The sequence below is a fragment of the Heptranchias perlo genome, chromosome 23 (genome assembly GCF_035084215.1).
Source record: "Heptranchias perlo isolate sHepPer1 chromosome 23, sHepPer1.hap1, whole genome shotgun sequence".
NCBI classification, from domain to species: Eukaryota; Metazoa; Chordata; class Chondrichthyes; order Hexanchiformes; family Hexanchidae; genus Heptranchias; species Heptranchias perlo.
The window spans coordinates 23,293,949-23,319,955 of NC_090347.1; the positions used below are offsets into that span (position 1 = coordinate 23,293,949).

General features: G+C 39.2%; 2 protein-coding genes across 9 annotated transcripts in view; one reads left to right on the plus strand and one right to left on the minus strand.

Annotated features, from left to right (window-relative positions):
- The window catches only part of mettl23 (methyltransferase 23, arginine), a 27,632-nt gene continuing 1,625 nt past the window's right edge, over positions 1-26,007 (plus strand). For 2 of the 5 annotated variants that reach the window (XM_068004186.1, XM_068004184.1), the window contains exons 1-4: positions 1-111; positions 5,707-5,811; positions 6,535-6,772; positions 9,331-9,415. In XM_068004186.1, the coding sequence (XP_067860287.1) occupies positions 13-111; positions 5,707-5,811; positions 6,535-6,772; positions 9,331-9,415 (527 nt within the window). In that variant the 5' untranslated portion in view covers positions 1-12. Of the gene's footprint in view, positions 112-5,706; positions 5,812-6,534; positions 6,773-9,330; positions 9,416-15,544; positions 17,588-26,007 lie in introns of those variants that run through there. The other 3 variants (XM_068004183.1, XM_068004187.1, XM_068004188.1) reach the window with 3 other exon arrangements.
- LOC137341182 (serine/arginine-rich splicing factor 2-like) overlaps positions 22,328-26,007 on the minus strand; it is an 8,548-nt gene continuing 4,868 nt past the window's right edge. For all 4 annotated transcript variants that reach the window (XM_068004189.1, XM_068004192.1, XM_068004191.1 and 1 more), the window contains 2 exons: positions 23,058-23,178; positions 22,328-22,721 (listed from right to left, as the gene is read on the minus strand). The gene's annotated coding sequence lies outside the window, so the exon portion shown is untranslated. The remainder of the gene's footprint in view (positions 22,722-23,057; positions 23,179-26,007) is intronic.

Consider the following 26,007-nt stretch of genomic DNA (forward strand, 5'->3'; position numbering starts at 1 on the left):
GCGCTTGACGTCATGAGCGCCCAGCGGCCTTTAAGTGCCAAGCGGTTCGTGTTTGTGGAGGAATCGTCGAGTGATGGTGGTGCGGGGTGTTTAGAGGTTTCTATACCCGAGGTGTCTGCTATTTTTTTAAAAAAAAAACACGCTGTTGTTTGTTTAGATGGGGAACGGTGAAGACAAATCGTGTTTCTCTCAATTGATATGAGCGCTTTCTCCCGAATAGGAGGCCGCGGCCCAACCTTTGAAAAATAAACCAATGGAAACCTCACGCTTGAAGCGAACGCCATTTCAAGCAGCCTCTAAATTTTCCGCTCACTCGCTGTGTTGCCCCTTCCAGGGGAACTGGGCGTCGCACTGCACATGCTTTAGATCTGGGAAGTATTAGACGTGACATTTGTTGGTAGGGAGAGTGGTGAGCAAAGATTGGAGCGGTGCAAACATGTACTTTCACATTTGGGACCTTGATTGCAAATCCAGCCCAGTTATGGGGATGAATTTCTCTCCCCTCTGCGGGCTGTGAAGACAGTTACTAGGCTGAAACTTTAGTGCAGTCCCGATGATGTGTTGCATTGTTGAAAGTCTTTTAGATTAGAGATTGTAAAATGATCTAACGGCAATCTTGAAGACGAGCAAGGAATTGTGTGGTCTCCTAGTTTATGTTCCTCCTTCAGGCAACTCTTTCTCCTCCCCCCCCCCCCCCCCCAAACGGATTAATTGGTCATTTATCTCATATGCCGTTTTGGGACTTTGCAATGTGCAAATTGGCGGCTACATTTGCCTACAAAAACAACTGTGATTCCACTTCAAAAAAAATAATTTTGTTGGTTGTGAAATGCTTTGGAATGTCCTGTGAAAAATGCTATATAAAAGTAGATTTTTTTTTCTCTCAACATTCACTGCCCTCCGAAAGAGATTTATTGTGTTAAATGTTCTGATATATTTAGATGTTTGTAAACAATTTTACAACACCAAATTATAGTCCAGCAATTTTATTTTAAATTCACAAGCTTTCGGAGACTTCCTCCTTCCTCAGGTAAATGTTTCAGGAGCGCTCCTGAAACATTTACCTGAGGAAGGAGGAAGTCTCCGAAAGCTTGTGAATTTAAAATAAAATTGCTGGACTATAACTTGGTGTTGTAAAATTGTTTACAATTGTCAACCCCAGTCCATCACCAGCATCTCCACATCATATTTAGATGTGACAAGGTATCAGCTCAGTGGTAGCACTCTTGCCTCTGAGTCAGAAGGTGTGGGTTCAAGCCCCATTGAGCACGTAATCTAGGCTGCATTTTAGTATTGAGGGAGTGCTGCATTGTTGGAGGTGAGAATTTTGGTATGGAATGGTCAGTCGAGGCCCCATTTGCCCGTTCACATGAATGTAGAAGATCCCATGGCACCATTTGAAGAAGAGCTGGGGAGTTCTTCTGGTGTTCTGGCCAATATTCCTCAACTTAGTAAAACAGATTATCGCTTCATTTATCTCATTGCTGTTTATGGGACCTTACTGCATGAAAGTTGGCTACTACGTTATCCCATGTTTTCACTTCAAAAGTACTACTTTGGCTATGGAGTGCTTTGGCATGTCCTGAGGTAGTGAAAGGTGCTGTATAAATGAAAGTTGTTTCTTATAAATTAAAGCTTCTTTCATACCCTTTTAATATATATTCATATAATCAATATGCAGAGTGGCTGGAAAATTGCAATTGGTGTTCTTAATGCAGAATCTGTGAAAATTATCCTGCTCTGCTTCTGGACTCGTTCTTCACTGCTGCTTCTGGCTCCGACCATCATTTTCTTTTTATTAATTCTTAGGATGTGGCAGGGCCAGCATTTATTGCCCATACCTAATTGCCCTTGAGATGATGGTGGTGAGCCACCTTCTTGAACCGCTGGAGTCTGTGTGGTGGAAGTGCTCCCACAATGCTATTAGGTTGGGAGTTCCAGGATTTTGACCCAGTGCGATGAAGGAACCACAATATATGTCCAAATCAGGATGGTGTGTGACTTGAAGGGGAACTTAAGAGGTGAATTTCTTCCCATGCACTTGCTGCCCTGAGACAGCTGTTGCTCCAGCTCTGCTGTGAGTGGGAATTCTTAATCTCAGTAGTTTTGCAGCAGATCCCCAGAACAACGTTAGCTAGTTGCTGTGATGGACAAATTGGGGGGAAACTGGCTGTGAACTTGGGGGAAGGTGGTTGAACATTGCCATGAGCTGTAGGGGAAGGGGGAGAGAAAAGGAGTGCCAATGTTAACTGGGGAGGAGGAAGGAGAAGAATGCTAGTGTGAATTGGTAAATTGATAAACAATTTTAAACTAATTTGACAATCAAATTTAGCAATGCATTACTAGTACATATTCCCAATAGTCGACAATTTCTCCAGTAGAAATGAGGAAAAATCCATTTTTTGCCATAATCTGCAATTTCCAATGGCCCTGACAAAAGAATAAGCCTGATGATTTCCAGCCCTATGAAGCATTGTTCCTTTTGAAGTATCACCGAAGGCTTACACTGGGGCAGCTTCAGTACTCTGCCTGTACATAAGAATTTAGTGCACCCGTATCTATCCATTAAATGCTGTCTTTTTCAAAAATAAGATTCATAAACAATGTTTTCTGTGGTGAAGTTTTTCATTGCTTTCTTCTCTTTAAGTAGATTTTATTTAGTGGAATTTAAGCATCTGTGGTCCTGGTCCATTATCTTCAAAAAAAAATTAAAGCTCCCCTAATGACACTATTATGGTGATACATGTGACTTCCTCTCAGGGCAGCAAGTGCATGGGAAGATATCACAGAGGTGTAATTCATGGACTTTCTGCATTTCAACTCATCCTGATCTGCCTCATTAATGAAGTGTATCATCAAAACTGGTGCAACTGGGGATTCTCCAGTTTTGGTGTTTGCAAAAGGTGGCAATCCTACCATTGAGAGTTGACAAGATTGTGCACAAACATGCTGTGGCATAGTAGTTGGTTGTGGGTTTGTGCCCATGATTTATTGTGCCGATTCCTTTGATCTCAGTCTTTCCAAAGTAAGGGAAGTTGTAGTTGATGGAACTGGACATGTGCACTCTCGTGCACAAACTGGTTTATGGTTTGCTAGAGGTAATGACAAAAAAGAAGCCAGTATGTGCTGGGGAGGAGAGAGGAAATTCCTGAAGGATGATTCTGTGGTGACTTTTTGATTTGAGATCCATTTCCTCAATTTTCTCCCCTCGTGTTACTCATCCTGACAGTATGGGTGCTGGTAGCCATCTTGATACCTTATCCAAGGTGAGTTTAGACAGTGAGTGTCAGCAGGCTATTTGAGTGTGTCGACTATCACAGCAGAGCCCAATCCTATCTTCGCTTGACATCAGCACATGTACATTCCAGTAGTGGTTACTGGATAGCAATCAAGAACTAGATCATGGCTGATTTTTCCTGTCCTTAGCCTGGGGATATTTATGCCATTGTGCCCCACTGCTGGCTGGTTTTGTATCATACTATAGGATGCACTTACTCACGGATCCATCGGAGGAGCCCTAGTTACATCGTCTTTCTGTTTTAGAATCATTGTACAACACTTTTGTTCTATGAGTGACTGCTGTTTATTTTGTTTATTGATTTATGTGGAATCAACATCAGAATTGGCAATTGAGAAAGAACATTGTTGGCAAGTAGGGTAAATAAAATAATTTTCTTTTAACAGATAGTAATTTCCTGAAAGATGTAATGTTCGAACATTACATTGCTGAATAAAACATATTTCTGCGACAAACCAAATCACAAGGCAATTCCCGCAGCATTTCCTATCAGTAAAACATATGGAAGAAACCGAATGCCTTGCAGTGTAATCTGATTTTTATTTCCATAAGTGAATTCCAGTCAGTTTCACATATAAAAATAAAAATGTACTGTATTATTTAACAAGCATTCAGCATTCACTTTATTAATACTTGAACAGTGTTTAGTTCTTAATTTAGAAGTTGCAAGTGTATTCAAAAAGGTAATAAAATACTAACTAAAAATCATCTACACTTTGCTTATTTGTGATTTTATTTTTGATTGTAAAGCTGTGTTTGTACAATTCTATGAACATTACAAAAACGTTAAACGATCTGATTGTATAATAAGCCAGAACTGGGGAGTAAATCATTTGGAATAATTAAATGAGTTGCTGCTGCTATTCACTGATGGAGGTACTGTCAAACTTGTTGCTACTTGTGAAAGATGGCTCAGTAGAAGAAAAACAATTAAGTGAAGGATACAGCAATATGGCTTTTTGGAGCAATCTGCTTGAAAAAGTAATCTGCTTGATTGGGCCTAATATTATGTCCTTTCTCCTGCTCTAAAACAGTGGTATGGGATCTTTTACATCCACCTGAGGGCAGATGGGGACTTGGTTTAACGTTTCATCCGAACAACAGCACCCCCTCAGTACTGTACCAAAGTGTCAATATTCTCAAGTTGCTGGAGTTAGGCTTGAATTTTTGACTTTCTGACAGAGGTGAAAGTGCTTACACAGAACTAAGGGCTGACAGAGCCAATGAATTTGTTTTTAAGTGTAATCACTGATGTTTTTGTAAGCAAACGCAACAGACAATTTGCACATAAGATCCTATAAACGTCAATGAGAACAATGACCCTTCTATCCTTGCAAACTACTGCTCCATCTCCAAACTCCCTTTCCTCTCCAAAGGCCTTGAATGTGTTGTCGCCTCCCAAATCTGTGCCCATCTTTCCCGCAACTCCACGTTTGAACCTCCAATCTGGTTTCAGCCCCTGTTACACCACTAAAACTGCCCTAATCAAAAGTCACAAATGACATTTTCTGTGACTGTGACCATCATGGATTATGCCCCATCATTCTTCTACACTGATGTTTTTGTAAGCAAACGCAACAGACAATTTGCACATAAGATCCTATAAACGTCAATGAGAACAATGACCCTTCTATCCTTGCAAACTACTGCTCCATCTCCAAACTCCCTTTCCTCTCCAAAGGCCTTGAATGTGTTGTCGCCTCCCAAATCTGTGCCCATCTTTCCCGCAACTCCACGTTTGAACCTCCAATCTGGTTTCAGCCCCTGTTACACCACTAAAACTGCCCTAATCAAAAGTCACAAATGACATTTTCTGTGACTGTGACCATCATGGATTATGCCCCATCATTCTTCTCGGTCTGTCTGCAGCCTTTGATGTGGTCGACCACACCATCCTCCTTCAACTCTTCTCCTCCATTGTCTAGCAGTGGGACTGCTTGCGCTTGTTCCTCTCTTACCTATCCAGTTGTAAACAGAGACTCTCCTGTGATGGCTTCTCTTCCTGCCCCACAGTTACCTCTGGAGTCCCCTGGCTCTGGCTCCATTACCTATCCACCAATTCCATCCCTATCTCTAACCAGCTCCAGCCGTACAATCCTCTGGGAACTCTGCGTTCCTCCAAATCTGGCCTCTTGTGCATCCCCCACTTCTTTGCTCCACCATCCGCAATCGTGCCTTCAACCGTCTAGATGCTAAGCTCTGGAATTCACTCCCCAAACTTCTTTGCCTCTCCACCTTTTAAGAGGCTGTTTAAAACCTACCTCTTTGACCAAGCATTTGGTCACCTGTCCTAATGTCTTCCTCTTTGGCTTGTTAATTTTTGTCTGATTACGCTCCTGTGAAGCGTCTTTGGATGTTTCACTGCATTAAAGATGCTATATAAATGCAAGTTGTTGTTACTTCTTCAGGTTCTGGATCCCGAATATGGCATGTACATATGGCCATGTGCTGTTGTTCTGGCACAATACATGTGGTTTTACAGAAGCACAGTAAGAGGAAAGACCATTTTAGAGGTAAACTAAATTAACTTTATTTAAATACAGTAGCATTTCATGCACAGGCATAAAATAGGAGGAAACTTCTGAGATAAATTAGGATAGGTTTGTTAAACTATTCCGTGTGTGTTTTGCTACATACTAAGATAGGTGTGAAAAGTAAGTGCCCTCTGCTGGTCAAGACTGAAGTGCCTTTTAAAGACTAACGTTACAGATAAAAATTGTTATGAATATGATAAATTCATTTGCTATGTTTCTACAAAAATGTTATTAAAACTGGCAAATTCTGAGCCAGTCTCAAAAAAAAGGAAACAAAATAAGTATGGCTTGTTGATATTTTAAGAAAGTAAGTCAATTGCATTAATTTTTCATGTCTTTTTCCAATGCACAAGCAAGGTTGCATTGTAATTCTTAAAATTGAATGTGCATTTTTTACCTTTCTTCTTAAAGTATTGAATTTTTATGTTAAAATAATGGGCGCAGGTTAGACCTTTTGTAATGTAGGAGGTATTTTTCCCAAAAAAGATTACTTCTCTTGCATTTGTTATTGCTACCTTTTGCTCAGCCTGCTAGGTTAATTGACATTCCTAAAAGAGGTATGATTCAATTTGCAAATAAAAAGCAGCAATACTTTTAAATCACAGTAAATTTGGATATTCTTTATTGTATTCATATTAATAGACACCATTTTTTTATATCTTTAGGAATGGTGCAGGAATTAATTGTTTTTTTTTCAATTAGATTGGAGCTGGTGCAAGCTTACCTGGTATAGTGGCAGCAAAATGTGGTGCCAAAGTAATTTTATCAGATGGTGCTGAGCTTCAGAATTGCTTGGATAACTGTCGTCGAAGTTGCCAGATTAATAACCTTGAAGATGTGCCTGTCATCGGACTAACCTGGGGGCAGATATCACCTGATCTAGTACTGTTGCCAAAGATAGACATCATTCTGGGATCTGATGTGTTTTATGAGCCTGAAGGTAAAGATTTAAAGTTTCCAAAATCTATTCTATACTTCTGAGCCAGGATAGAAAGGAATATTATATAGTTTCTTTTCTTATTCTCTGATGACTGAATCATGTATTTTTTTTTTACAACTGATGATATATTTGTCCTGAGAGAAAAAAAACAAAGAATTCCAGTGCCTATATCATAATTCGGGTATTTATATAAGAACATAAGAAGTTGGAGCAGGAGTAGGCCATTCAGCCCCTCAATAAGATCATGGCCGGTCTTCTACCTAAACTCCACTTTCCCGCCCTAACCCTACATCCCATGATTCCCTTGGTGTCCAAAAATCTATCGATCTCAGTCTTGAATATACTCAACTTCAGTTATGTGCATAGACTGGAGAAACTGGGGTTGTTCTCCTTAGAGCAGAGAAGATTTGACAGAAGTGTTCAAAATCATTCTTTAAATGTTCACCAGTACTGGTGCCATTTCCCCGTGAATTGAAACTCCTGCTCCCCACACCACTCTTTCATTTAACCATCTAATCTGTTTATCCCTATGTCAATTTACACATAGCTCAGGTAGTAATCCAGAGATTATTACCTTTGAGGTTCTGCTTTTTAATTTGGACCCTATCTCCTCAAACTCCCTCAGCAGAACCTCATTCCTAGTTCTACCTATATTGTTGGTTCCTGCCTCTCCTGCTTCAAGTTCTTCTCCAGCCACAAGGAGATGTCCTTAACCCTGGCACCGGGCAGGCAACACAGCCTTCGGGACTCCCGGTCGGGACTACAGAGAACAGTTTCTATCCCCCTGACTCTACTATCCCCTAACACATTCCTTTTCGATCCCCCCACTTTAATGGCCTCCTGTACCACGGTGACGTGGTCAATTTGCCCATCCTCCCTACAGTCTTTGTTCTTATCCACACAGGTAGCAAGTACCTTGTACCAGTTGGACAAGGGAAAGGCTAGGCTCCTCCATCACTGCATCTGGGGTCCCCATACCTGCCTGACTTGCAGTCACAACCATCTGTCCCTGACCACTAACCAAATCTAAATCACTACCTAATCTAAGGGTGTGACTGCCTCCTGGGTCAAAGTGTCCAGGTAACTCTCCCCCTCCCTGATGCATCGCAATATCTGCACCTAGGACTCCAGCTAACAAATCTAAGCCGAAGTTCCTTGAGTTGCAGACACTTACTACAGCTGTGGTTGCCTGGGATCACGCTGCTCTCCACAAACTCCCACATGCTGCAGCTACGGCACACAACCTGCACTGCCTTCTCTATCTAACCTTGTTTTATTTATTTACTTAATTAAAGTTTTTATATAATTAATTCACTTGGTTTATTTTTAGTTTTTAGACAAATTATTTTATCTAGTTTAATTTATTAATTTAATAAAGTATTAGCAAGTTATAGGTTCCTAGATCTGTGTGACCTAACTCACTTCCACCACCTCATCCTGAATGAATCTATGATATCCTGGCTATGAATGAAACCTGGCTTATGGGCGGTGACTCCTTATCCTTCACCGAAGAATACCTGCCTGGCTCTGCTTGCCACAAAATAGTGTAATACAATGAAAAGTTTTGCTGCTACAATGCTGGTAATTGTGTGACATCCTTGATGATATTGCGAGTGATAAAATCTAAAACAAAAGGGTGCAACTTTCTTCTTACAAAATATGGTATCGGATTTTAAAAAATATTTCCCAAAGGTATGTTGTAACACCCCAAAATGTGTTACTTGGACAGACACTTGACAATACAAGGTTTGTATTATTAATGTATCAGCTATAATACACCAAATAAGCTTGTTAAGTTTCTAAGCCGCAACTAAGAGCTCTTAATCTTCTGATTTTTATTTCTTACTGCCACCCCCCCCGCCACACACACACTTTTCCTGCCCATTTTTCTTCTCTCATGTAGGCATTGACTCCTAAGGTATAGTTCCATGGGCTCAAACCACTCTCATGTACCTTGTCTGAGTGGCATTCTTCATATGTAAACCAAAACACTGTAGTCTTCTGGACTGTAGAGGGCATCACAGCTGAAGTCAATTCTGCGGTCACCCAAGGTCCAGTTCCAGCAGGGTCATTGTATAGTGATCAGGATGGGATCCCTAGATGACCCTAATCTCGAACCAGGGGTGCAGAGACCTATTGTGATGGCAATACCCTTGCAGTGGCTTGGGATCAGCTAACTCAGCATAAACTGGGAATTGAACCTGGGATATTCTTGGCCTCTATAGCACAGCTACTCGTGTCAACAAGCTGAATAATTAGAGGAAATTTGAGTGATAAGCATTTTATCACCTATAGTATTTTCGGTTTTGCATTTGATCCTTATTGAAATGTGCTGTTTAAACTTACCATAAAATCCAATGTGGAGTTGCAACTTGAGTGCAGTTTATGCACCCCCTGCGGTTGGTACTGTGAGGATGACTAACACACTGCTTTTTATGCTATATCTAATTTTGTTACGGCTTTCATACTTTGTTTTTAATTATCTTATTGCTGAATATGTTAATAAATAGGAAAATGTGTGTAGTTTTAAATTTCCTCTTGAATTGATCTTTTTATAGATTTTGAGGATATTGTAACAACTATTTTCTACCTCATGCAAAAAAATCCACATGCGCTTTTCTGGACCACTTATCAGGAACGTAGGTAAGTTTTTAATTCATTGTGATTGCACCTGAACAGCATTTTATTTTTTATTATACTATTTGCATGTGTAATGACAATTGTACATTCAACTGATAGGACTTAGGCTGGAATAGTCACTTCGTTATAATGGTAAAGTAGCTTCAGATTTAAAAAATTCAGGTTTGCCAGTCTTGACTGGCATTTGCATTCTCATTCTTCCCTTAGAGTGCCAGTTTCATCACTCATAGTTTGGTCATCTGTTCGATGAAAAGGGAGGAATTGGCTTTCTGTCCTACTACAGCTGAAATGCAACAAGCTCCATAGCTCTCACTCATCAACTCTATGTTGGAGATCTTATTGCTGGTAGAAGTGGGGAACCTTGGATGACTCGGGAGATTGAGGCCCTAGTCAAAAAGAAGAAGGAGGCATATGACATGCGTAGGCAGCTGGGATCAAGTGGATCCCTTGAAGAGTATAGAGGTTGCCGGAGTAGAGTTAAGAGAGAAATCAGGAGGGCAAAAAGGGGACATGAGATTGCTTTGGCAGATAAGGCAAAGGAGAATCCAAAGAGCTTCTACAAGTACATAAAGGGCAAAAGAGTAACTAGGGAGAGAGTAGGGCCTCTTAAGGATCAACAAGGTCATCTATGTGTGGAACCACAAGAGATGGGTGAGATCCTGAATGAATATTTCACATCGGTATTTACGGTTGAGAAAGGCATGGATGTTAGGGAACTTGGGGAAATAAATAGCGATGTCTTGAGGAGTGTACATATTACAGAGAGGGAGGTGCTGGAAGTCTTAACGCGCATCAAGGTAGATAAATCTCCGGGACCTGATGAAATGTATCCCAGGACGTTATGGGAGGTTAGGGAGGAAATTGCGGGTCCCCTAGCAGAGATATTTGAATCATCAACAGCTACAGGTGAGGTGCCTGAAGATTGGAGGGCAGCAAATGTTGTGCCTTTGTTAAAGAAGGGCGGCAGGGAAAAGCCTGGGAACAACAGACCGGTGAGCCTGACATCTGTAGTGGGTAAGTTGTTAGAGGGTATTCTGAGGGACAGGATCTACAGGCATTTGGAGAGGCAGGGACTGATTAGGAACAGTCAGCATGGTTTTGTGAGAGGAAAATCATGTCTCACGAATTTGATTGAGTTTTTTGAAGGGGTAACCAAGAAGATAGATGAGGGCTGTGCAGTAGACGTGGTGTACATGGACTTCAGCAAAGCCTTTGACAAGGTACCGCATGGTAGGTTGTTACATAAGGTTAAATCTCATGGGATCCAAGGTGAGGTAGCCAATTGGATACAAAATTGGCTTGACGACAGAAGACAGAGGGTGGTTGTAGAGGGTTGTTTTTCAAACTGGAGGCCTGTGTCCAGCGGTGTGCCTCAGGGATCGGTGCTGGGTCCGCTGTTATTTGTTATTTATATTAATGATTTGGATGAGAATTTAGGAGGCATGGTTAGTAAGTTTGCAGATGACACCAAGATTGGTGGCATTGTGGACAGTGAAGAAGGTTATCTAGGATTGCAGCGGGACCTTGATAAATTGGGCCAGTGGGCCGATGAATGGCAGATGGAGTTTAATTTAGATAAATGTGAGGTGATGCATTTTGGTAGATCGAATCGGGCCAGGACCTACTCCGTTAATGGTAGGGCGTTGGGGAGAGTTATAGAACAAAGAGATCTCGGAGTACAGGTTCATAGCTCCTTGAAAGTGGAGTCACAGGTGGATAGGGTGGTGAAGAAGGCATTCGGCATGCTTGGTTTCATTGGTCAGAACATTGAATACAGGAGTTGGGATGTCTTGTTGAAGTTGTACAGGACATTAGTAAGGCCACACTTGGAATACTGTGTACAGTTCTGGTCACCCTATTATAGAAAGGATATTATTAAACTAGAACGAGTGCAGAAAAGATTTACTAGGATGCTACCAGGACTTGATGGTTTGACTTATAGGGAGAGGTTAGATAGACTGGGATTTTTTTCCCTGGAGAGTAGGAGGTTAAGGGGTGATCTTATAGAAGTCTATAAAATAACGAGGGGCATAGATAAGGTAGATCGTCAAAATCTTTTCCCAAAGGTAGGGGAGTCTATAACGAGGGGACATAGATTTAAGGTGAGAGGAGAGAGATACAAAAGGGTCCAGAGGGGCAATTTTTTCACTCAAAGGGTGGTGAGTGTCTGGAACGAGCTGCCTGAGGCAGTAGTAGAGGCGGGTACAATTTTGTCTTTTAAAAAGCATTTGGACAGTTACATGTGTAAGATGGGTATAGAAGGATATGGGCCAAGTGCAGGCAATTGGGACTAGCTTAGTGGTATAAACTGGGCGACGTGGACATGTTGGGCCGAAGTTGCCTGTTTCCATGTTGTAACTTCTATGATTCTATGATCTATCTCCCAAGATGTAAGAACTTGCATTTTGCAGTGCCTTCCACGATACCACAAAATGTTTCACAACTAATTAAGCACTTTTGAACAGTCATACTTACCTCACTGTTGTAAGGTAGGCTCACATGGTAGCCAATTTGCACAAAAGAGTCTGTTTTTAGTACAGATCTGTGACTGTAATTGTGATATAATTCCCTTTTGTCCCATTCCTTTTTAATTCTTAAAATATTTCTCCACCTGATCTTTAGTAGGCCAAATAGCTGTAGATCTATTTTTGTGAAATGCAGATTAATCATCTTGTACTGCTGGTATGGTAGCCTAAATGTTATAAGAGACCAAGAACTTGAGCTCCATTACCACTGGCTGAAATTTTCCATTGATTACATTTACACTGCCACTTTTGTAATACCATAAAGGAGTTTTGGGTGTGCACTCACACACTGGTTTGAGTTCTCAGAAACTTAAGTGTAAATCCAGATGCATCAACTCAAGTGCAAATGAGTGCAACAGCATCTTTTCGAAGCACTTTTTAGTTGATCCTATAGTTGCAGTAAAGAAGGAGTCAGTAGCAGTAAGAAAAAAATCACAGTTGAGATCAAGGCTCATTGCGAAAGCTGTACTAAGAGTGAGTAATGTACTGAAAAAAACATTGTTTCCTTCTTCAACTCGGTGCAATTTCTGAGAAAAATGAAATATTTGGTGATTTAATAACCTGATGCCAATGTGAAAATCACCTGAACTACTGTTTGTGATCAAGGATTAGTGATAAATGATAGGTGGCTTGATGGTGATTATCTCTGATAAAATATAAATTGTGGTTATATAATTTTGTTTCAAATGATCATTTCAAACATGAACTTTACAAAAAAAGGAAACACTCTGAGTTTAATGGAAAATAAACATTTTACATCCAGACTTGGGATCGAATGCTCTCAGATGAGACACAGGAAGACTACATATAATTTGGCCTTGATGCAAATCCAGAGGTGAAGAACAGTATTTTAAAGCAGCTAGTTGATCTCCTATGGTGATGTACACTGGCAGTCAAGACAAAGTACAGTGTTCAGCTCAAGCTTGGGGAGGGTGGGGGAAAGTGGACCGGGGGATAGGGAGTCGGGTGAAAGGAAGAGGACGAGGCAGGTAGGGAAAAGGACACGGGTCTTATTCAAATAAATACCGCTGGGAACATCCCGAAGTTTGGAGAATTCCATCTACAAAGTAGGGTTATCACAAATATAAGGTGAGAATGGGGTTCATAACATCATAGAAGGTATAGCACAGGAGGCCATTTGGCCCACCGTGCCTGGACCAGCTCTTTGAAAGAGCTATCCAATTAATTCTATTCCCATAAGTCCTGTAAATATTTTCCCTTCAAATATTTATCCAATTTATTGAATCTGCTCCCACCACACTTTCAGGCAGTGCATTCCAGATCATTACAACTCACTGTTTAAAAAAAAGTTTCCTTCTGTCACCTCTGGCTCTTTTGCCAATCATCTTAAATCTGTGTCCTCTGATTATTGACCCATCTGCCACTGGAAACAGTTTCTCCTTATTTACTCTGTCCAAAACAGTTCATGATTTTGAACACCTCTATCAAATCTCCTCTCAACCTTCTCTGCTCTAAGGAGAACAACCCCAGTCTCCCCACATAACTGAAGTCCCTCATCCCTGGCACCATTCTAGTAAATCTCTTCTGCACCCTCTCTAAGGCCTTGATGTTCTTCCTAAAGTGTGATGCCCAGAATTGAACACAATACTCTAGCTGGGACTTAACCAGTGTTTTATAAAGGTTTAGCATAACTTCTTTGTTTTTGTTCTCTATGCCTCTTTTAATAAAAGCCCAGGATCCCATATGCATTTTTAACAGCCTACTCAACTTGTCCTGCCATCTTCAAAGATTTATGTACGTGCACCACAGGTCTCTCTGTTTCTGCACCCACTTTAAAATTGTACTATTTGGTTTATATTGCCTCCCCTCATTCTTCCTGCCAAAATGTATCACTTCACCCTTCGGTGTTAAATTTCATCTGCCAAGTGTCTGCCCATTTCACCAGTCTGTCTATGCCCTCCTGAAGTCTGTTACTATCCTCCACATTGTTTACTACATTTCTGAGTTTTGTGTCATCTGCAAGATTTGAAATTATACCCAAGACCAGGTCATTAATATATATATCAAAAAGAATAGGGTTGATGTATTTTTTTGTGGGTGTGATGGACAGCAAGGCTGGAGTAGGAGACAATAAAGCTTGAAGTATTTTGTTTTAAACGTACTCTCACCGAGATGCCTGCTAGGCTCCAGCCAATGCATTGGTTCAGCCCTGCCTAATAGCAAATGCAGTGGAGATTCAAATAAACAGAGTATCAGTCATGTAACATTAGGAGTCTCCCACTTATTAACATAACATGACCCTCACATCACCACTTACAAAGGACTATGCCAATGGAATGTTGTGGCTGGTCACTTTTTAATATAATAGATGTGGGGGTTGAGTTTCCACTAGTTATATCAGCACAATCCAGGTGGAATCGACAACCAGCGTGAACAATTGGGGAATTTTAAACGTGAGTTATGCCTAAAACCACTTACATTCATGATTTCCGTGGTCTTTTATGCTGGTTCAAGATTCATTTCGCCCGAATCAGGTCCCATCTTCAGGTCGAAATTGCGAGATTCCGCTAGTTTGGGTAGGCTCTTTAAATTGCGCTCATTTTTGTAGGCACGTTTTAAAAGTTTATCAAAAAATATTTAATTTACTAAGAAACTGGCTATTAAATGGTTCAGTATAGTTTTTTTTAGTCATTTTCAGTTATTTTAAAATCGGGTTACTTACAGATGGAGGACTGGACACCTAGTAAAAATGCTTATTTTCATTGATAAAGCAATTTTCAGCTGTACTAATGAAATTGCACCATGTTTCACTCTTAAATATATCAAGGAATACTTTTTAATGGAAAGAAAAAACAATTACGTTCTGTTACACTGCCCGATTACACTGGTTCATGGAAGATTTTACATTTGTGATTATGCAAATGAATTTTAGCACAAACTTGGAGCCGAGCCTAACTTAACCAGTGCAATTTCCCGTTTGCGCCCAAAGTGGAAACTCTACCCTTTACAACTTAAATTGTAGAGGCAGTTGAAAAGACTATCTGTAATCACCAGGCATTGTTCTGTGATTTATAAATGCGATAGGTTCGAGGATTTCATTTCCACATTCACCTGAGGAAGGAGGAAGCCTCCGAAAGCTTGTGGATTTTAAAATAAAATTGTTGGACTATAACTTGGTGTTGTAAAATTGTTTACAATTGTCAACCCCAGTCCATCACCGGCATCTCCACATCATCTCTACAACTTAGTCATTTGAGTTTCTTGAACTGGGCTTTTATAATTTTAAACTGTCATTCACTTTTCTCTTACATTTTTTGCTCCATCTACTGCCTTTTACTTGCCAGTTTTGATCTTGGGAAGTTGTCTCAATTTTTCTCTGTCATTATTCTTCGTTAATCTTCCAAGGACTTAACAGGATCTACTTCCACTATTCCTGTCCTAACACACACCAACAGTACATTAAAGCATGATCTTTAATCTGTGGGAGAACGCTACCCAACATGAGATTACACTTACTATCCCTATTAACTTCACTATATTGATTCAGTCAAATTTGAGAAGGAACGACAAACCCAGGTTTGGATTATACATGAAATCTGTCTTGCATTATTGTAAGAATTATTTCTGAATAATTTATCTCTTCCAGTGCTGATTGGTCAATTGAAGCATTGCTATACAAGTGGAATTTGAAGTGTGTTCACATTCCACTAGAAACATTTAATGCAGATGAAGAACAGCTTGCTGGATCTAGTCTGCCTGGAAGTCACACTGTTCACATGATGGTTATCACCTTAAGGACTAGCATTCCCTCAGTCATCTAAAGCTGGTCCAGTGGCAAAGATAATTATGCTTTCCTTGCAGTGAATAGTATTTTAGAAAGATGCAACCTCCACTGCTGCTAACATGTTTTTGATCCAAAATCAATTACTTGCACAGGATCAATTTTAAGGAAGATTTCTCTTTTGTATCAAATTGTTTAATATTTTCAACAATAAAATAAAAACTTGAAAGGGTGTACTTTAAATTTCTTGATTTTATCTATCAAGCTCTTGGCTTACTTCAAATCAAAGCAGTCAAACCAAAATTTAGGTAACTTCAATTGTACATTTTTTTTAAAAAAAGGAATGAGGCTGGTTTTGTTTTATTTGCATGGTTGTGTTCTAAATATTCCAGTTTGTTACATATGCCATGAATAAGTGAAAAATGTACAAGAGAAACATTTCACCACATAGTACAGTTTTGATGTTGAAAGGATTTGTCTAGGTCATGGGAGTTACAGGAATAAAAATGTGGAATCGTGTGGCTTAAAATCTTTTGATAAATACATTAATAAGGTTTAAAACCAATAATCCCTTTTTCTTTGTGTTTGAAATAAAGAGTATCCTAATTCTGAACAGGGCCTGCCATCAGCGCTCCTGTCAAACCGCTGACCGAGTATGTGATCCAAAATCACTGCTGCACATTTATGTATACTCTGTGTATTTGATATTATAGCCTAGTCTTAACTGTCATTGTTCAAAGATCCTAGACAAGAAACCAGTAAATAAAAAGTCTATTTATAGCACCCAGCAGTGATTTCCAGGTCTCAGCTTCTACCTCGTCTCGGAACTCGGGTGGATTGAAGTGTTCTTTTTCCCTGAAGCAAAGGATCTCATTCTATTGAGGTGGGCAAACTAGAAATGGTAACGTTCAGTCGAAAGAAAAGGTTTCCTATTCAAAGGGATTGTCTTAGATTGGCTTAAAAGTGTACCTATGCAGTGCATGTTTCATTTATGAGGAACAATCAAGGTTCCTACTTGCACTATTTTGTTGTCTCCAAGTAAAGAATATTTCCAACCCATCCTGGATCTTGAAAGAAAAAAGGAGGGTACTAAATACTAAACCATCATCTAACTACAGTATTTCATATGTACTCTGATCTAAATGGACATATTCAACTTTCTTCCCCAAATCCTGAAACAAAACTGTCCAGTAGGCCCTTGTATTTTGAAGTCGTTGCTGTTTGTCATCAGTTTTGTCCCTTTCTCCATTCCAAACAATCCTGGGCATGTTAGGGCCAACTCATGCTACTTGGGAGTTCTGAGGTCAATATGGAATTCAGTTACATGCATTATTGTTCCAAATGCCACATTCTCAGCATAAATGCCCAGGAAGCAGTCGATGAGTTGATACTAAGATAAACATGCATAGTGGGTTAATGCACATGTAACCCTTTACCAAAGTCCTACAGATCTTGCATTTCTAGACAATTGTTTCTGAAGCAGTAAGATATTAGGGATCTTATTTTTAAACAATATTTTGCTTAATGGGTTTTAAAATGTATTTTGTTTCAGCACTAGTTAGCAAACAGAACAGAAAATTAAAACTCATTTCACTAAAACCAGAGGCACTGGCTTAAAGTCAAGTTACTGTAGATTACATTTGTTACGCTGGAATTTAGAATTCCACTCCTTTTATAAGCATTATATAGATTTCCAAAGAATAACACACATTTGGTGTGCAATTCCTTAATGCTAATCACACAACTAATCTTTCTACTTGTATTGGATTTGTTACTTTTACCTGGCCTTTGTTTTCTAGTGGTATCTTGCCTCAGTTCATTTTTGATTTTGCTTTCAACGCAGGAGACAGTCTTGGTGCTGGGCTAGCCCTTGTCTCCTGCACTGAAAACAAAATTAAAGATGAACTGTGAGGCAAAGTACTACTAGAAAACCAAGGCCAAGTAAAAGTAACAAATCCAATGAAAGTAGAAAGACAGAATGGAGTGCCGAGTTCACCAGGAAAAACAATAAGGATTAACGAAGACTTAGAGAAGCAGTTTGTCCCTCATCCATTGTGACGATAGGCAGAAAAGTCGATTTTTGGATCAGTGCACTGCAATCTTTGTTAGTCTCAATTGCCAAATTCAGAATGTGTGTTGTGTTTGAACATTGGATTCATGAAACAATTCAAAAATAGCTAGTTCTACATTACATTAAAGTTGAGAGATTTAACAAATGCACTTATTTGTTCCTAAAATTCTTAAATCTTTTATTGCAAGATTTTCTAAATGTAATCATAATTGAATTTATCAGTCATTGCAAAACCCCAGAGAGCTTTGGGAGAAGCTCTAGTGCTCTGATCCTGAATTCAGTCATTTAATAGTAATTAGTATAAGAATAGTGTACAAATTTGGAAAACCCAGTAAATTGTTTTTAATAATTTCTTTTGTTAAGCTTTTGGCTATCAAAACTTTCCAGTATCCAAATTTATACAACACATTCTGAGCTGGCTTATAGAACTTTTTATAGCACTTTCAGCATTTTAATAGCACGACTTTGTAGTGCAAGTCACTTTATAAATATAGCCAGAGTGGAAAGATTAAGGCCGTACATCTGCAACGGGTGACCAGAGGCCAACTGCAAAAGTAACCAATGACTGCAGCAGACATTTTTTTATTGTATAGAATGTAATGCCTAAATAGTTTGATATTCAAACTGATGTCCAGTAAGTATTCCAAGTTGTATGATTTTCATTTGTACTGGAACTTTTACACTCAATTTCAAATAAAGCTTACCAGTTATTCAGTCCTATTTAAATATTCTGTACTTTGGAAATATCTACATCCTCAGACTTTCATGATGCATGAAATGAAACCAGTATAAAAATGAGTACTGCTAGACTCAACTTACTGGTTCAATTTTTGTATACTGAGCAATAATTTAAAATGTTTCTTGCCGACAAGGCGGGCTGCCTATTTCGCGAACTATGCTGAAATGAGCTCAAATGTATATTGTCTAATATTTTGTGACTATAAAAGGCAAACTCTAGTTTCATTGGTAAACTGGTGTACAATACCTAAAACCTGTGATGCACCTATAAGTGACTTAGTAACCTAACAGCTAATAATTAACACAACTGTCATTGCCTGGAGAAAATTCAACTAACAATTAATTCCATACGCTTAAACGGTCATTTTTAATTGTTCAAAAGCTAATATTTTTGTCCTCATGTGAACTTAAATTTCACAGTAACTCCATTTCACATTTACTTTAGAGCATTATGTCAACTGCATTGAATTTGCACTTCCACAAAACTCAAGCCACTTAAATATAATCCCCCATACAGGAAAACCAATTACTCAATACTTTTATCCCCAGAAAAAGGCACATACTACCTAGAGCAGCTGATTTTTTTCCCTTCTCTATCGTGCTGACTTTAACCTAGTGTTAATGTAAATTATGTATCAATACAATGTCATGGCAACTGTACAGGTTAAGAGTTTTCAATATTACACGCAGAAAGTTTATACCTCTCATTAGCACGGATACTTCGAAGGGTTCCTCTACACAGGCTGGAAGACACTCAATTCATTGAGGTTGTGATTCAGTGACATCAACTAAAAGAGAATCTATACAGAGTTAAGATATAGTTTGTCTGCTTAGCAATAATTTGGCTGGAACAGTGTTCTCCTGTCAGGCCTGTAAGTTTGCACAATTTATGGAGATATCCTCTGGCTGTAACAAAGTATGGCCCCTTCATGAATTAGAGTCTCAGCTCTGTAGAGCTCTTCAGTCATCGATTATTAAATAAAGAAACTTGGCATGAAGTTCACACCACAATGTGCAACCTCATGCAGATTTTAAGACCTGCAAATCTACAGGATGCTATTTATGCCAATGTACTAGCAATCTTGCTTAGCAGTCACCCAACCTGTTACATGTACAACACACATTAGATTCAACAGTATCCAAGGCAGTCAAAGATAAAGAGCTATTGTTCAAAGTACATTCCTCTTTTGATATGCATTAGTGTGAACCACTATTGAATTGCATACTGTTAGAATGATATTTGAAGTTACATTACAGTTGTGATATTGCAGGGATCAGTCATTAAATGAGGGGCTTTTTATTTGGAGGAGGCTAGGGCTAATTAAAACACATGCAGTGCCTTATGCTTTAATTGTTCTTCCAGCCTAGACTCTGAAAGGATGATTTTAACCCTGCCCACCCGACGGAAAGCAGGCCGGTGGGCAGTTAAAATCAGCCAGGTGACTTACCCGCCAACGCTCCGCACCGATCCTGCCATCTTCTATTTTATCCTGCTCTCCTGAGCCCACCTCAAACCGTCCGGGTCCTCCTTTAAATATGCTTGATATCATCGGGCTCCAACTGCATTTTTAACTGTGGTCTGAAGGGGGAAGCCATTGTGATTCTCCCACCAGGTTAAGACAGCAGGAAGAATACCCAGGGCCAAGAGGTTCAGATATAAGTTTTTTTTTAAACTTTCCTTGTCTAACAAAGGGGCATTAGTGCTCCCCAGGCCCCCAAGTCTAAGCTTTCTCTGCCTCATGCTTCCCACTCCCCACAACATACATATGCCTCCATCCACTCTAATTTCTGCTCCCACCCAGTTGACACGTCCTGTCCATTTCAGGCAGACAGTTGACCGGCAGCATGCAGATGAGGCCCGAGAGGTAACACTGCCCAGGCTCCTCTCTGCCGAGGGGGTTTGAAACATAGGAAATAGGAGCAGGAGTAGGCCCTTCGAGCCTGCTCCGCCATTCAACCTGATCATGGCTGATCCTCTAGCTCAATACCATATTCCCGCGCTCTCCCCATACCCCTTGAATGGCACTCACCCCGCCACAACCCCCCACTCCCAGTTAAAATCGGGGTTTTCGTGTCAGCATACTATAACCATAGTAAAAAGTTGAGGTACAATAAAGAACATTTTTTTCTATTCAGTTAAGAAGCAGAGCCAGAAGATTTTGGTTTCAGCTTTTACAATGTTAAGATGTAAAAATCACTGTACAATACAGATGACATTTCCAAATGAAACTATACAGGTGTGCACTTGATATCCAGCACACGTTCTACAGGTACAATAATTACACTTAGAGGAGCACATTTGTGCTGTAAAACATTCAATTACAAATTATGAGCAATTTTCAGGGGCAATTATTTCTCAGTCACCTGCAAGAATATCACCCTGAATTATAGTTCAGTATATCTGATAACACTAATGTGAATATACTTTTGTACACCTTGGATCTTCTACTAAAATATCAACGGGGGGCAGGGCAGGCATGCAACACCAGTTTTCACCTTACCAAGTGCAACATTCCAATCTATGCATTATTCTTTAAAGCCAACTCTCAAAATTCCTGTGGTGCTGAGGTATGGTCAACATGGTGCACCACTGGCTGTTGTGATATACTGTAAAATCCTTGAAGCAATTTTTCAATGTCCGAAACACAAATGATAAAAACATCTAGTTATATACTATATGCACAAAGAGTTTACCAGTCCCATCCAAAGCATGGAGTATTATCTATGTAATACTACTAAAACATTTATGATGAATGTAATTGAGCTGCTGTTATCTCCTGGAGGTAGTAAGACCTAATGAGGTGGTTTGTCCAGCACCTCCAGCAGCATTGATGCCAGGGCTGGCTGCAACGTACATCCACACCTCTGATGGTGCTATTTTTGCCCATGGGACAGAATGTGGTTTTCCCATCAATGGCCTCTACCATATCTTCCCCAGCCATCAAGAAAAGCTCCAGCAGCCAGAAGTGAGACTTGAGAGTTTCAAACAACTGCACATGCACACATGCAATTGTTTCTTTGTTCCCACTGGTGCTATGGAATCCACACTAATACAAGCATTGTAGAATCCATAGCAGTAGGAACCTAACGTTTATTCATTACATACAATGCAGCAATAGCTTGGTCTGCATTTTTCCCTTTGTGTGGCACAGAATTGAATGCATTTGCTTTGGGCTCTAGACAAAGAGCTACTCTGCTAGGAAGTATTAAATGACCTGCTTAGCACATGTGGCAAATTTTGATTTACAACTGAAATCTGAAAGGGATCTACATCAGGCATCTGAATTTTGTGCTTTGTAACCCAAGCACAATTCCAAGGGGAACTGAATGTAGTTTTTAAATTCAAACCAAACAAGATAATTTCCCAGTGCAGCAAAAATCCCCAACAAATACAAATATGCAACAGATAAAGCTGGGTTTTTTAAAAAAAACTGAAGAATCATTAACTCAAGGGATTTGGGTTAAGTTTTGAGTACAAGAACACTGGATCATTCACACAGTTGTTACAAGATAGTTTTTAAGTTCACATAAAATTATTAATTTAAGTTTTACCAGAAATGTCTAATTATTTTCAGAGCAGGTAAAAGGATAAGTTTTTTGAATTTGGAGATCTTAAGCTCAAGCACGGATCTTAGTTTGTTTTGCACAGAATTGTTTTAATTTACTAGAACAAAACTATTAGTTACCGAATTCAAAAAACTGGCGACGTCATCCACACTAAACAAAGATTTACAGCGGTTCAATCAAGCAACCGTTCACATTTGCTATGTTAATATCCCACGATTATTCTTAAAAAGTGATTTCTAAATACAGTATCAATAGTCATAAATATAGAACAATTAACACCAAGAAAAAAATCTTTAATACCATTACAGAAATACAAGTTGTACAGGATTTTATGTACTGAAGCAAATATAACTGTTAATTACAATCAAGTTCAAAATTAACAGCTTTCTAAACAGTATGTTCCATGTGTAAATGTATAAACCACATTACCAAGTACAAAAACAAGGTAGCTAAAGGTGCTTACTGCCTGCTCCATAATTTACACGCAGCCACGTCTCTGGAGGTGCAGCTGACAGGCATTTTACTGGACAGCCATATTTTCTGCACGTCAAGGCATCATTACAGGAGCAATCAGGAGAATACAGGACACAGCCAAGCACTCTGCACTGCACTGCAACACGCCACCTTACAGCTAACCCGCTTTACAGAACTGCTACACAACTGCGCCTAGTGCACAAAAATACATGAGACAATAAGATTAGTATTGGACTGAAATAAAAAAAAATGGAAGAAAGACATATGCAAAGTTGAAATTTAAAAGATAATTACTTCAGTATACAGAAAGAAACATTACAAAACCTGGAAATACGTTCCATGCTTTTTACCTTATGTACATATCCAAGCCAAAATGCATCTGAAGTCGAGCATTTCACTAAATTGTAAGAAGTTTAAGTAATAGCAACACAGATGGCACATAACATATAATGAGCCTTCTCAGACACTAATTTAAATTCAAGACTTAAAACTGACAAAACCTATTATAAACAATGATGTTATAATAACCTTTTAAGTAGATCACTGCTTATTTTAGGAAGGTCTCTCCATCACCTAAACAGATGGCAAGAGATGGTATTTCTTGCAAGGCATCTATCTACCATGTAAATCTTCCAGCCATCCAGAATATCTAGAACAAAAAGAGAAGTTAAAGTTTAAAAAGGTATATATTCTATTTCACAACTGTAGAAAATATCCAAAATAACCATGTTTATTAGAACTGTAAAAGTTGCACAGTCCAAATATTTGGCTCACTTGATCAATAACCCGAGGGAGTGGTAGAGGCAGATTCAATCATGGCCTTCAAAAGGGAACTGGATAAGTACTTGAAACGAAAAACTGTGCAGAGCTACAGGGATAGGGCGGGGCAGCGGGACTAGCTGGATTGCTCATGCATAGAGCCGGTGCGGACTCAATGGGCCGAATGGCCTCCTTCCATGCTGTAACCTATGATTCTATGAATAACAAAACCTTTCCTTTTATTTTTAAAACAGGATAATTAATATAAGTGCACCTTCCCCAAAGAGCACAAACCATTAAATTGACATTTAAGGGAATATTGGGGGGGCAATTTTCAAGTCACATGGTCTTGGAGATAAATAGTAAATGTAAAAAATATTGAAGATCCTACATCATTTAAACTCTCAAAGCTTTAATGTATGTCTCACTGAAAATATACGGTTATCTCGAGAACAGAAATGAAATTTGCCAATAATGTCAAGATGCTAGAACACGAAGCACAAAAGCAGCCAGTGCCAAAAATTATAAGCATACACTAAATGGAAAACAGATTAAAAACAGTATTTAAAAGTTTGCAAATCATGTGAATGAAATTCTACACAAATGGAATATAAATAAACATTCATTTCTGGAGCACAATGCATTTTTGAATTTTGGTTCTGCACATTTCCTCAATAAGTGCCAGAAAACAACTCTCAATACCCTCTCACTATCAATCGAAGTGCTACAGTGTTACCTATGAAGCCTAAAAATCTAAAAGACAAATACAGGGAATTAGATATTTTGTTGCAATTTCAGCAATACTTCGCTGCAAGTAATTTGTTTTATTTTATGTAGATCGCAAGATTAATATTAAATCTCAAAACAAATCCTAAAAAGTTAAATCAAATCATTGTATTTGCTCAAGCAAAGAAAATGGATGGCAGTGCACATCTTGGAATGCTCCAACAGCATCTGCCTTCACCAGGCTGAATGAAATGCGAGTCTGTATTACAGGTGTAGTTCCTATAGTTATTTTACTTTTAGGCCAAAAATATTACAAGTTGTAGACTCTATCATTTAAAGCTTACTATAATTTCAATGCTATATAAAGCCCAGTTGATTTACACATCTTTGACTGCTGTGTAATAGTACTATTGATGCAAGACTTCAACGTGTATACTAATCTCACACTTTAAAGTCAGGAGTGTGATAGAATACTCACCAATTGCCTGGATGGGTGCAGCCGCAACAAAACTGAAGAAAAGCGACCACAATCCAAGACAAAGTAATCCGCTTGATCAGCACCCCTGCCATTGAACTCAATATCCATCCCTCCACCACCAGTGCACTTTGGCTTCAGTACATATAATCTACAGGATGCAGTGCAGCAACTCACCAAGTTTACTTCAACAGCACCTACCTGCCACATGACCTCTACCACCCCGAAGAACAAGAGCAGCAAAATCATGGAAACACCATCATCTCCAAGATCCCCAAGTCACACAGCATCCTGACTTGGGACATACATAGCTGTTCCTTCATCATCGCTAGGTCAAAATCCAAAGTCCCCATCTAACATTATTGTGGGAGCATCATCACAAGGATTGCAGCAGTTGAAGGCAGCCCACATTACCTTCTCACGAGAACTAGGGATGGGCAAAAAATGCAGCCTTGCCAAAATTGCCCACATCCCAAGAGAATATTAAAAATATACACCTTCATATTTTAGGGACCAAAGCTTTTGTGCCATGTACTGTGATGCAAGTTTTGAAACTATTAAAGGTTGCAATGGAAATATCTCAATTGCTAATGGATGAATGTAAATAGATTACAACAGGATTTTGAACTCTGTCCAAAGAGAAATTTTATGAGGTCTCATCTTACATAAAACTGTTCAGAGAAATTAACTCAAACATCTTACAATTAATTTCAAGTCTTATTTTGGATTGTATTCAGATTATTACAATGTTATGAAATTTGAAGACACTAGCAAAATGCAACTTCATGGCTAATTCTGGAGCATCTATGGCACTGTAACAGTCAGCGACAGACATCCAATCATATAAAAAAATCAATTTGCGACGACAACCAGTTTTTCCCTTTCCCCAAATATTTAAAGCTTGAATAGCTGCACGGCAAATAAAGTTACATTTAAAAATTAAAACTAAATTTCTTTACTTTCGAAATAGGGTAATTTCACAACAGCTGGGTGTTTTACTTCCAAAAGCAAGGAATTGTGTAACTGGAATAACATAACATACTATAACAAAAATTAGATACACTATGAAGGAAGGTTGAAGCAGCTCAAGCTTTACAACTTGGTTAAGGAGAATGTTAAAGTGTGCAAAATATTGGTGAGTTTGTTGGACCAAACAAATGAATTTAAAACTGATACATCAGGATATTGTGCATGGAAATCTCAAGAAGTCCTAAAATCACAACAGTGAGTGTCACTTAACTGCAGATTGTATTTGCTTAATACTGAAGTGTCAGGAAAGTCTTGTTAGTGTTGTGCACATAATGGGTTGTGCTCAAAAGTTTCATTGCTGGATTAGAGAATTTTAGAGAAGTGCTTGGGTAGTGGGTGCAGGCCGAAGCTAGATGCAAGAAAAGGGGGGTGGGGGGGAAGGGAACAGGAGCAGACTGTAGTTGAAGGTCTGATTGCGCAGGGGGTGGGGGAAAGAAGGGTTGGGGAAAAAAATGGTATAAAGGCCCAGAGCAGCTGTCAACGAATATG